General features: G+C 38.6%; 1 protein-coding gene across 3 annotated transcripts in view; it reads right to left on the reverse strand.

Annotated features, from left to right (window-relative positions):
• The window catches only part of dnajc1 (DnaJ heat shock protein family (Hsp40) member C1), an 85,950-nt gene that overhangs the window by 33,233 nt on the left and 40,686 nt on the right, over window positions 1-12,031 (reverse strand). For all 3 annotated transcript variants that reach the window (XM_088918390.1, XM_088918388.1, XM_088918389.1), the window contains exons 6-8: window positions 9,443-9,536; window positions 6,487-6,577; window positions 3,602-3,768 (exon numbers count right to left, since the gene is read on the reverse strand). In XM_088918390.1, the coding sequence (XP_088774516.1) occupies window positions 3,602-3,768; window positions 6,487-6,577; window positions 9,443-9,536 (352 nt within the window). The remainder of the gene's footprint in view (window positions 1-3,601; window positions 3,769-6,486; window positions 6,578-9,442; window positions 9,537-12,031) is intronic.

Raw genomic sequence — 12,031 nt, forward strand, 5'->3', positions numbered from 1 at the left:
TGAGGAGATTTAACCTGTTGAATGTCCAGCTTGGTAAAAAATCAATAAGTACTCAGAAAGCAACGAATAAGCACCAGTTGTCCTGAGAACAAGGTCTTTGACTCCCTCGCGATCAACCCTGTTAATGATCAGGGTTGCTGTGAACCAGCAGAATGAATTTACCTTCGTAATGTCTGTTGAATAAAAATCTCAATGCACTTGATACCAAAGCATGATAATTTTCTTAAAAAATAAATTTGTGAATTATTTATCATTTCAGGAATGTCACTCATTGCAAGGGCATCGTGAAACGCCTGCTCTGTACACATTCTGGCCCTATGAAAACATAGCATTCATATGTTCTACAACTCATCTAAAAGAAACAGGAACTTGGGATGATCAGTGCTAGAATGTCACAACAGTCTGGTGCAAGTTATGCCAGTATCTACCCAGCAGCTAATCCTTGTGTGTAAACATGTTAGGACAACTAACAGTTAGCTGTCCACAGTTAGGTTAGATTAGTAATAGTCCTCATCCTGGTCGCTCTTGTTGCTACAGCAAGACAGCAGGATGAAATGGACAAAGCTAAAGCCGTAATTACAGCAATACAGATTACCAGCAAAAGAAACTGGCCAATTAGTGATAGAACTCTCTAAAGACCTCTGGCAGACTACAGTTGGCCTTATCATGGCCGATTCCTTACTCATCCACATTGCATGGCAGGACTTGGCACAAAATGGAGGTATCCTTTAATCACAGAAGATGAGAATATATCATTTACTGCAATTTGTACATTATGCAATTTGTACAATATAAAAAGGGGCAAGGAAGAGAGAAAAGAATATTGCAAATGTGACTAAAACAGACAAGGTTTTTCAGTACTAAATCAGTAAAAGTAAAACAGTAAAAAATGAAGCAGTGTTACAGTGAGAAGTTAAAGATATGTCATTTGAAATTCAACTAATTGTACTAAAAAAATTGCGGGCTATTATGTATAGAATGATAACATAACTCTTCCTGCACTTACTCAAGGATAGCTCTAATGTCTTTTTACTGAAAAACTTCTAATACTGTATAACAACAGTTCACGAACTGACAAGGCCAACTTATATAATTACAAACCAATAATGTTTGTGTCTGTTACATGGAATTTTATGGTGGCAATAATTACAACTAAACTAGTGGATCATCTGTATAACAACAACACTCCAGGTGATTGTGTACACAAAATTATAAAAATAACTCTTGCTTAATTTGTTAGCTCCTTAAAGATTTAACAATACTGAAGTACATCCTTTCAGATAACTTTAACTTGTCTACTACACTCAAAACGTCAAGTCCTTTATAACGTGTAGAACCCTTTCTTGGCATACATTGGTCCCTCCTACATTTATCATGCCTATGTCTGTCCCCTGAGGTCATGTATTCTGTATCTGTAAAAAAAAACAAATGTGTACTTGTGCTGAGCCACCTTTTTGTCTTTTTCTCTCTTTTGTGTCTCTTTTTAGTTTGTATACCTGTTGTTATGCAAGAAGATAAGTAAATGAACAGTTTAAAAAATAATATGCAAACTCTTCCTTCTGTGATTGACTTTATCCTCTGCCAGATTCACCTCAGTCCGGCCACTTGTTGAATATTCAGCTGCCATGGAGCCCTTGATCACTCCATTCTCCTCTCCCCTCCTTCTCACTTGGGAATTCTGGATACTGCCCCCGTCTCCTTCTCTTCATCAACTGCTCCTTCCGGTTTCCGGATGCAGCCTGCTCTCTTAACCTCTCTCTCCCATTATCTCAAGATCAACCTTCCAGGAGCTGACATGCACACCATTCCTCCTCCTTCCTCCTCCTCCTCTGACCTCTCCAGTTTCACTTTCCTTGGTTTTCCTCTCCCCTTTGCTTTCTAATCCAGAACCTTGACGCCGTGCTCGATCCCTCCCACTTCTCCTGCCGGCACCCTGTCTGCAGAGCTTCACCACTCCTCAGCTTCTAGCTCCACCTGAATCTATCCATTCTGAGACACATCTGGCCAGACTCACCTACAGCAAAGCACACCTGGCAGCACCTACCTCCATTTACAATAAACCCTCTCCGGTCTCTGCAGTTGCTCTCCAGTCTCTTTGGCTGCGACTGCCTTGGTTCTGAGATACAGCTCTTCTGCTTACACTTTCCAAACGCTTCTTATTCTTGCTTGGATCCAGTTCAAGGGCCCTGCTTTCTTCACTGCTCTTTACCTCCCCTACACCCCAAAACCCCAGTTCCTGACATCCCTATATCCCTTCTTGTCCTCTCTGCTGCCCCACGACAGTCCGACGTCCTAACCTGGTGACTTGGGTTGGCAGAACCGAAATCCAACTCGACACCCATCACTGCCTCCTGATGCAGATCACAGAGTCTACATTTTGTCCCTGCCACGTATCTTTCTTGGACAACTGTACTGATGCTCTTCCAACCATCCTCTTACTCCTTCATCCAATTCAGGCACGTGGGGGAGCCAGAGGCTATGCCAGCTGTTCCATTTTACAAGAATTCAATCACACCAACCCTCACTACGTTTTGTACGGAACTTTAATCCTACTATTTGCCAATATGATTTCAGTCATAGTTCTGACACATTTACATTGTTTTTCTTATTGCCACTGTAAGACGTTAGCAACAACAGAATAATAAAAAATTCCAGTGCTGTTCCATTGTGTAACCCAAGAAAGTCTTGTTATAGGTCGACCTGTTCATCTGCTATCTACTGTTCTTCTCCTATAATTTAATAATGAGGATTCAGATGCCAATTGGCATCACTAAATTGTGCGTGTGTGTATGCACTGTGATAGACTGCTGTCCTATCCAGGGTGTCGAGCCCATTTGTACCCAGTGTTTTCAGGATAGGCTACAGGTTTCCACAACTCTCATCAGGCATAAGTCATGTTCTGATATGGATGGAAATGGAATTTTTATTCACAGCAACACTGACAATGACAGTACAAACTGCCCAAGGTGTAAAATTGAAGGAAACTTCTTTACAATGGTTTTGGGAATGTTAACTGAAACTAACACGATATTGCATTAAACAGCAGTGAAGCAGTTAAGAGAAGACTCTTTGCTGCTCTATGTATATTCTATAATGTCATTGACGGTAAATGCATAGTGCCAAATGCTACTTGGAACACACAAACCAAATTTTTAATTACACATTGTTATCCTCTATTTCTATTCTTTATATTATTATTAAAAATATTAAACAGTCTGTTAATTAGAAAATGGGGTTGCTTATTTTCAGTTATTAAAAGGAAGAACAATAATAAGAACTCCAGTCTCTTCATTAGCTTTTGATTCTTATACACTGTATTCGCTCAGTTTGTGTCTCAAACAACACAGCCAACAGGAATAGCTGAAGTCAAACATGAAAACAGAGTCCAAAGGCCTTATAAAATTATCCTGAAAGCAGGTACAACGTGAAATATTTATGAGTATTTCACAATGAGTTATGCTTCATTACACACCTTTAAAAGAGACTGCCTCGTGGAGTATTTGACATTTTTGATATAACAGGTACAATGGGAAAACGTTAGACATTCAGACCTTTAATAGCCTGTCAACAGATAAGATAGAAAAAGGAAATGAACATATACCTTCTTCTTTGGCGTCTTTCTTTCTTCGAGCCAGTCATCCATCTGGTCTTCAATTTCCTCAATGCTCACATCCTGATCATAAGATGGCACACAGGTGTTTTCCCTGGACTCTGGGATGTACACCGGAAACTCAGATTTGGGCTTCTTCACCTTTGGTTTCTTTTCTTCTGCAATATGGAGAAAAAAAAAAGCCAAATAAAAGGGACACTTTTTAAATCACCTTTTTTAGGGAGGACTTACAGATTTTTAATATCTGAAAGCTCACAGAAACAGTTTCTGAAACCACTCTATTCCATACTAGGCATACTGAAGGAAATAACTTCAGTTTTAAATGGTTCGTTCATGGGAGCAGTTTAAGAAAAAGCAACCTACAATACAAGACTGGATGCACAACTGTGTACTTTCTGGGAGATTTCCATGCTGTCCGAGAGCACAATGCACTGCCAGGACAGCCAGTATGTACTTGTAGCCTGATTCTCCCAAAACTTTCATATCCCTGAAGGGAAATTGCAAGGGACTCTTAAATTAATTGTATACAGGACATCACAACTACTTTTAGTTTAGGCAACCAATGCAAAACCTGTGCTCAGTAACCTTAAACCAGGAGGGCAAAAAATGAAATGCATACCACAGTGAGCAACGATTTAATACTATTAACCACATGGCAGCAGCACATTACCGGCTGAGGTTGAGGGTTTTTATGCACGGTATATATGCACTGTAGGCACTCTGATAAAATTGTCTTTATTCGATCGTGCACCGCAAACAAAGAAATTGAAACAGCTGCTGGCAGGCCTCCCCCAAAAAACTGCAGGCCAGAGCACTACGGCTAGCACTGTCTGTACAGATGCCCCCAGCCGGGTAATATTTACCTTTCGACAGATAATCCGTTCGCACTTCTTCTCCCGTGTTTTAATGAGGCTCCACGTTGAATTCGCTCCAATTTGCAAATTACATGGAGTTCCCCCTACCAGCATCCCCTTGACTTCCCCTGGGAATTCTGAACACTCCCAGTGGCAGTGCAGATCGACGTGGGGGCAGATTAGCAATTAGGTCATGAAAGACAGCTGCTTAAAACAGCTCTCTGCTGATCTGCATGAGACGCGTTTACCCAGTTAAATACCCAGCGACATGATTATTAATTTCAAATTCATGCGATGGCCCGTTTAAATTAGAGCTAATAGGAAGCAAAATCAAAATATGCCGTGACATCTTTCTGCATCATTAATCCTAAACCTGCTGCAGTGGCTTGGCGAGGTTACGTGGTTTCCATCAAAAGGCATCTATTTTGTTAAACCCAGGCCCAGCGAGAGGTTTATAAGACAGTGCATCCCCAAGCTTGTCTGCCTTGATTCTGTCCAGAATATCACAACAGAAAAATGCATCTCTATTTCTCCCCCCCCCCCAGTAGGTACTACAGAGCAAAGTGGCAGAATCCTAAATATTCCAAACGATTCGACGATGTTTTTGGTATGTAGACAATCCTTTGGCAACAAAAGAAATACCAAATCATAAATTCTTTTATATGTTGTAACACAATGGTCTTGCTAAACAGAAATTATTTTAGACATTTATTCTGATATAACTGGCTTGGATGGTGACCTTTTTTGTCTGATGGGTGTAGCAATGTCACATAAAACAAGGAATAGTACACTAAATCCATGAAAGCCCGGAATGTAATATAAATATGACTTCTTGTAGTCCCGCACAATGATCATATTAATAATTCTGATAAGACAAAACAACAATAAATGAAAACCTGAACTTTAAAATCACTGCTACTCTGAATCATAGATTTTGAATTTTTTGTCTCGCATAACTGCTCCAAAACACTAGGACACTCCATTCAAATTAGAATTTTTTGAGTCAGTGCTCCGATATGAATTTGCTCCTGGTATAAAACACCACACTGTGTGCTTGTTTTCATTGTCAGCCATTGTGGAAGTATTGAAATTCATTGTTTAGCCCTTGCAGGTATTTAATGAAACCAAGTGAAATACGCCAAGAGATTTGTAGCGCTCACAAAGAAAAGTCCATTGAATTTCTTCTAGCCTTGACAGACCTCATTTGTATGCTAAAATGCTAATTTGTAAATTGAGTCACTCATAAATATCAAGTAAACAATCACCTCAATGACTTGCTTAATATGAAATAAGCCCTCCCCCAAGCGTGATGATTAATATGATAGATGATATATCACAAAAAATAGATGAGATAAATTTAGAAAACATATTCTATAGGCAATGTATACAACACCATTCAACTATAAATGCAAATTTAATTCTGAAAAAGGACTGGAGATCAGATCTATATGGAATGCAGAACAAAATTACTTCTGAGTCCCAGTAATGCTGTAAATAATCACATAAGCTTTTGCATATATGGGTGTGTTGCCCAAACGACTTTCAGGCTATCAAAATATTAGCTTTTCAACAACTGATCCACTTAGGTGAAACGGTCAGTGGAATACCATGTATAATGCACACAATAACCAATTATTTCATATCCTTCTCACTTATTAAAAGTTTTGAATGATCGTTTTTTCTCAAGTCATGATGTCGGAACTTTGGAGGCTGAATCTCCCAGATATCGTAAGATTTTTAGGTAAAGCAAATTCGCCAAGATCTTCTGAGGAATAAGAAATTCTGCATAATCGGGACAAGGAAAATGCTTGGACACAGAAACACTTTTCGAAATGTGCAGATCGCAACAGAAGTGACACTAGGCATTCTTTACGTTAAGTTGTAGTGACGTTTTATAACACGCGGGAGAATGTTTTACAAAAGCTACCAAAACACGTGGAAACTTTACGATTGGCCAACATTTCACCTTTAAGTTGATATCATGGGTCATGTTTCTTTTTAAGAAATAAGTACATGACGTACTTTGTTGGGCTTCTTTATCTGCTAGGGCCAGAGCTTCCTCCTTCTCCCTGATCTTCATTTCTTTGTAGTCCTCATAATACTGTTTGACATCCTGCAGAAATGTAAATGTAGACATTTCATTAGCACGTTTCCTTGAGGTAATACAGCAAACGTGGGTTATTCATTTTTCCCCCAATTAAAAAACCTATTAAATGGGACACTGTTTAGAAAATAGACTATTACACTTGTTCTATTTTTAATATGAAATATTTCTTTACTTTACTGGCCATACTTAATACCATATCAATTCTCTACCACAACCAATGGCTGCACACTTGTTGAAGAAAAAAAGCATTTGGAAAGTGATATTCTAATTTGCATACACTTAACAGAGATGATGGCAATTAAAATGAATTTTGATCTAAAAATACATTAACATTTCTAAACGTTAAGTACTTTGTGTATTGAGTAGTACCTGGAAAGCACAGGTCTTTAAGCTCTATACAGCACAACATATGAAGTTTTGAGGGTTAAAATCACCAGTGATTTTCTCCATTTTAATACAAATCTGTTCCTGGAATCCAGACTATTTACTTTAATAAAATAAATCCAGAAGGACTTTTGATGCAGATTATAGTTACTCTAACTGGAATAACCAAATGATTTAAAAAACAGGATCCCTGAAGCTGATAGGGTTGAAGTGATCACGACATTTTTGTTCAGTGCACTGAAACAAGTACAGTACAGAAGCTTCAAAATCATGTAATATATATTTTTAAAATCACTAAAAATGCCATCACTATACTCACTACCAAATAGGAAAGGACAGTGTATACGTGACAAGGGGACTTACTTTAAGAACAGAGTTAAAAATAGTTAAAAGGCAAACTATTATTAATTTTAATGTATTGCCTCTTAATAGTGCAGGCCTACTTTAAAATAAGTGGTTGCACATGGTTAATTCATACTAATTAAGGAAAACAATTTGAACATGTATATATGGCAAATATCACATCCTGGTTTCATGTGCATTCAATATGACTTCAACAGGAAATCACGTGTTACTTCATGCATAAATACATTGGGATTAATAACACTCATTAAGAAGTGTGATCCGTATTGCCTAGCAGAAAATTACTTATTTTGTTAGTGTTCCGAATATAAAGAGTACTTGGAAATGTGAAATAGAAATTCTTTGCTACTGGCTGTTTCAACTTCAGATTATCTACATTAACAAACTTATACCCTACAACTGCTTAACTGATTAAACTATAAAACTGCTAAAATATAAAAAAGTCTTGTTTCCAAGTATTAATCAAGCACAGATTTAAGTAGTCCATTGAAATCTGCATAGGCATAGCCTTTAGGGATTAGATTACCAAGAAATTACTTTAAAAGTTATATCACAAATATAAAGAAGTTGTCACCAGTGTGTTGTGGAACCTAGATGCATTTGATAGAATTATTCATCTTTAAGTAAAAAAAATAGCCAAACAGAACCGTCACATTAATCAGAGGGCGAGGCTGTGGGAAATTCGTAGTTGGAATGTATTCCTTCTTCAAGACAGCTTCGTTTTATTTTATGTAGTAAAGCTGCATGTTCTTGGTTACATCACATTTATGAATACAAAATGAACATTTTCTCAAATTCTCTAGCAACACATTGTTACAGAAAAATGAAGGGGGTCCTCTTACACTGTGCACACTGTTTCATAAAATGGATATTTTGTCTGTCAAGCTCCCTTTGCTAAATTAATGACAACAAGAAAAAAAAACATAAAAAGTGAAAGAAATTAATGATGCACGTTTGCATTAAAAGGTAGATGTTGAAAATACAAGATGCACATGAACTGGGTGCTTAAAATCAGTCTGGTTAGCACTGTTTCAGAACAGCTTCAAAAGCGTCTCATCTGAAGTCAACAGTTCTGTCAATATTTTTACTGGGCATCAGACATTCAGATATAACCACTTTGGTTAGAATAACTGCCTAAAGGTGGAAGCCCTATGTAGAGTATTCCTGGATTAGTTTGCTTTAGTAACAAGCTAAAACCTGAGAAAAAACAACAAGACCGTTAACACACAAAATCAAGGGTTGTGTACAAAATGTACAACCTGAATGTTAAAAGAAAATCTGTTCCACTTTACTTACTAAATTAAAGCATTGAACATCATTCACTGATTCACTGACATGTACATATTGTACGTTCAGTTTGATTTTCACAAGCTGAATTTAGCTTGAAACCTGCATTAAACACCGTTTAACAGATTTACAAATTAAACCGGGAAGCAATTATAAAATAACCCTCTTTCAGCTCAGGTTGCTGTCATGACCTTCAGGGGTAGTCTGCTCTCTTTCGTTTTTCTGAAAACGATGGCTACTCATTTGGTTTTTAGTTTGGCAAATCAAAATATTTTGGCACCGTGTAAATGGGCACAATTCGGTTACTCTTTTTTGGTATCCCAAGCAAGCTCGACTTTCAAAGGGAGTGCCACTAATAAACATTACATTTCCACTGGTCAGGACTTTATTGGTTTCACCAAGCTGACAACGTGCTAGCACAGCTTACGGGGGAAAAAACTAGGCAAAAGCATATGAAAACATTTAATTGAGTATGTTTTAGAAACCATGGGTTTTAGTTCAGAAAGGGGCAAGAAAGGCTACTGCAACAGGGAACCACTGTACCAGATGTCTGACTGAGGTTAATAAAGCAACATGCAATCGACATCCACTGGTTGCTTGGCAGCTGCTCTCTAGAAAAATCCAAACAGTTTTAACTAGAAGGTCAGGATTTCTCCACACATGCTATTTAAGTGGTACACTACAAGCAGGGAGAGTACAGTGATTTGTGAACACTAAATCTGTTTATTTATCACAGCATTCTTCACGCAATATAACCTGCTTATCATTACCGCTTTGCAAATGGACTTTCCTGCAGGTCACAGGAAACAGCAGCAGAAACGCAGAAACGGGCCTTACCTGTATTAACTGAGGAAATGACTTCACAGAGAGGTACAGCCACATGCTCAGCTTGAACGGGAGAATATCATGCCAGTGAGGCTTGTCTGAAGATCTGTATTAAAATGCACAGGCTGTACATTCAATTAAGAAGGAAACAGTTCAGATACCAAAATGATGATAACGGTACTAGCTACATCTCTTGAGCTGATCTCTTATCCTTAATGATTATTCTAATCCAGGCATAGCGTTCCGGTCCTCCTGTCAATCAAAAACTGCCAACTTGGGACTTGAGGTCTGGTTTGCCTTTGCAAGCAGTTTTTGCACAGCAGAAGACCACCATGATGAGTTTGGAATGTGCAACTGATTTCATCTAGCCCTAGGTAAGGTCGCCGCCTCATTTAGAAGTCTCTTGTCTTAGAACTCACAAAAGGAAGCCGTGTTACATAATCTTGGCCAATGAAGCAAACAAAAAATATTTGAAGAAATGCACTGTAGTACACAAAACTGTAGGAAATGGGAGCAGATATAAGTCCCCTCGGCTACAAAATATTAACCAAGCCTCACACTAATTTTAAAAACAATAAAGCTGCAATGTAAAGAACGGTAGAGTTTAGAAGATGACAAGCTGAAATGCAGAAAAATGAGCTAGAAAAGAAGAAAGGGAGTGAATGCTGCTGCTTGTCCTTACTCCTGGCTTTTAGGCAGATGTACAGAAGGAACACCTGGGCCCAGTGAGTATGTCAGCTGAACGGATTAACAGCCAGAGAGGCATTCACAGGTGATGACAGGCCACTATAAAGACGGGAGCATACACAAACCGATACATAAAAATGAATGTCATTCGCAGTTCACTGAAGCATTATTCACTCTTATTGTAAGAGAAAGAGACAGACAGAATAGCCTCTGATCTCCATCCTGCATTGATCCTCTGCCTGCCCCTGCTGTGTGAACTATTTAAACCCTTTTTATTTTTTTTTTCTATGAATCAATATGAAAAAAATGGCAGTCTCTTTTGGAGTTAGCTGAATGTCACTTGGTCTTTCCTGCTTGTCTACAGCTTTGATGCCAGGGTGGCAGGTAGGATGGAATATATATATACATGTTAATTTCCGAACAAGACCCATTCACCCAAGAGGGAATTTCCTGCATTTAGAACAACCACTGCCACTGCATTTAGAACAACTGTTACTGAGATTTAAACTGTGCTTATCTTCCTGGTCTCTCGCTCTTGAAATAAAATCTACAGTTCAACAACATAAATACATAACCCTTTAAAAATGCAAGCCCAGATCGGCATCAGCCACACTATAGTTTGTTCTTTGTGTGTTTCATGTGACATTGTTTATATACAAGCTTGTCAACACAGTTCAAAAGGCACACAGGGTAGGGGGGTCACATGGTCTATTCAAGTCAGCTTCCCAATGCAGAAGTAATCAATACTTGCAATTGTTCAGAACATACAGTCCAGCATGCAAACAGACCAAGACTGGTAGAAATGTTGCACAGGAATGACAGGAATGCTGTTCCATTCAGTCTGTCTAGGATGTACAATGTTATGAGGCATTTACCCAGTTCAGATCCAGCAAAGCTGAGGCTCCAGCAATCCCACATTAACAAAGGAAGTCTTGTGTTGCCCTTGCCGAGTTGAAATCGCTATTACGTTGAAAGTTCACAAAATCTTTGAAATTTGGTGTTGATGTGACAAGGGCAGCAATATTGCCTACTGCCACCAAACAAAGTCATGCCCTTAACATGGACGTCAAGGAACATTACATGATTCCTAAGTAGGCAGAGACACTCCGTTGCAATTAGGAGATAAAAGTAATAGCAGATACTGCCAAGCAGAAGAGAGCCTTCACGTGGTATTTCTGGGTATGATGTTCTGTTGCTGTAAAGTCATATCAGTTCATATAAGTTCAACTGGCTCAAGGTTGACTGCAGCTGACTTCTGCGTCTTGAGTATAGTGACGGTGGATGGATTAACCCTGACCATCTCTCGCAAAGCAAGATTAAAACCAGCGAATTTGTGTGCCTTTTCCACACGGACATACCAGCTTTCCACAACCCCACTCACAAACATACATTGCGTACCACGGACGAGTTTTCGCATGGTGTGACGTACTGCCTTTGGCATTGAAGAGGAAAGTTAAAATGGGATGTGAGCACCATCACCCCAGCTCCTCACAACATCATACCCAAAGAGCACTCAATCAGTGCTGCAGAATTCATAATCAGGGATAAAAATGTGTTGCATTTTTTAAAGGGTTTCAGTTTCTGTCAATATATTCTTTGTAAGAAAAGCCTTTATAAATAGCCAGGGTTTATACTCAAGGTGACTGCTCAGCTCCTTCCCTTTATAAACAGAAAAAGGATGAGCCCAGATAGAGATAACCATCAACAAGTAAAACAAATAACTACCTTTGGATAACACAAGAAGCACAATGCAGCACATTTAACATGTTTAATACATCAATGTACACGTCATTGTCTGTTAGAAGACTACCTACTTACTCACTATGTAGTATTGTTTCTGATAGATGAGACAAATATAAGTAGCTTATGTCAACAAGAGTGATAAATTTAAGGCCATAGTCCTCAAAAACATGA

The sequence above is a fragment of the Atractosteus spatula genome, chromosome 6 (assembly GCF_055471065.1).
Source record: "Atractosteus spatula isolate fAtrSpa1 chromosome 6, fAtrSpa1.hap1, whole genome shotgun sequence".
Taxonomy (NCBI): Eukaryota; Metazoa; Chordata; class Actinopteri; order Semionotiformes; family Lepisosteidae; genus Atractosteus; species Atractosteus spatula.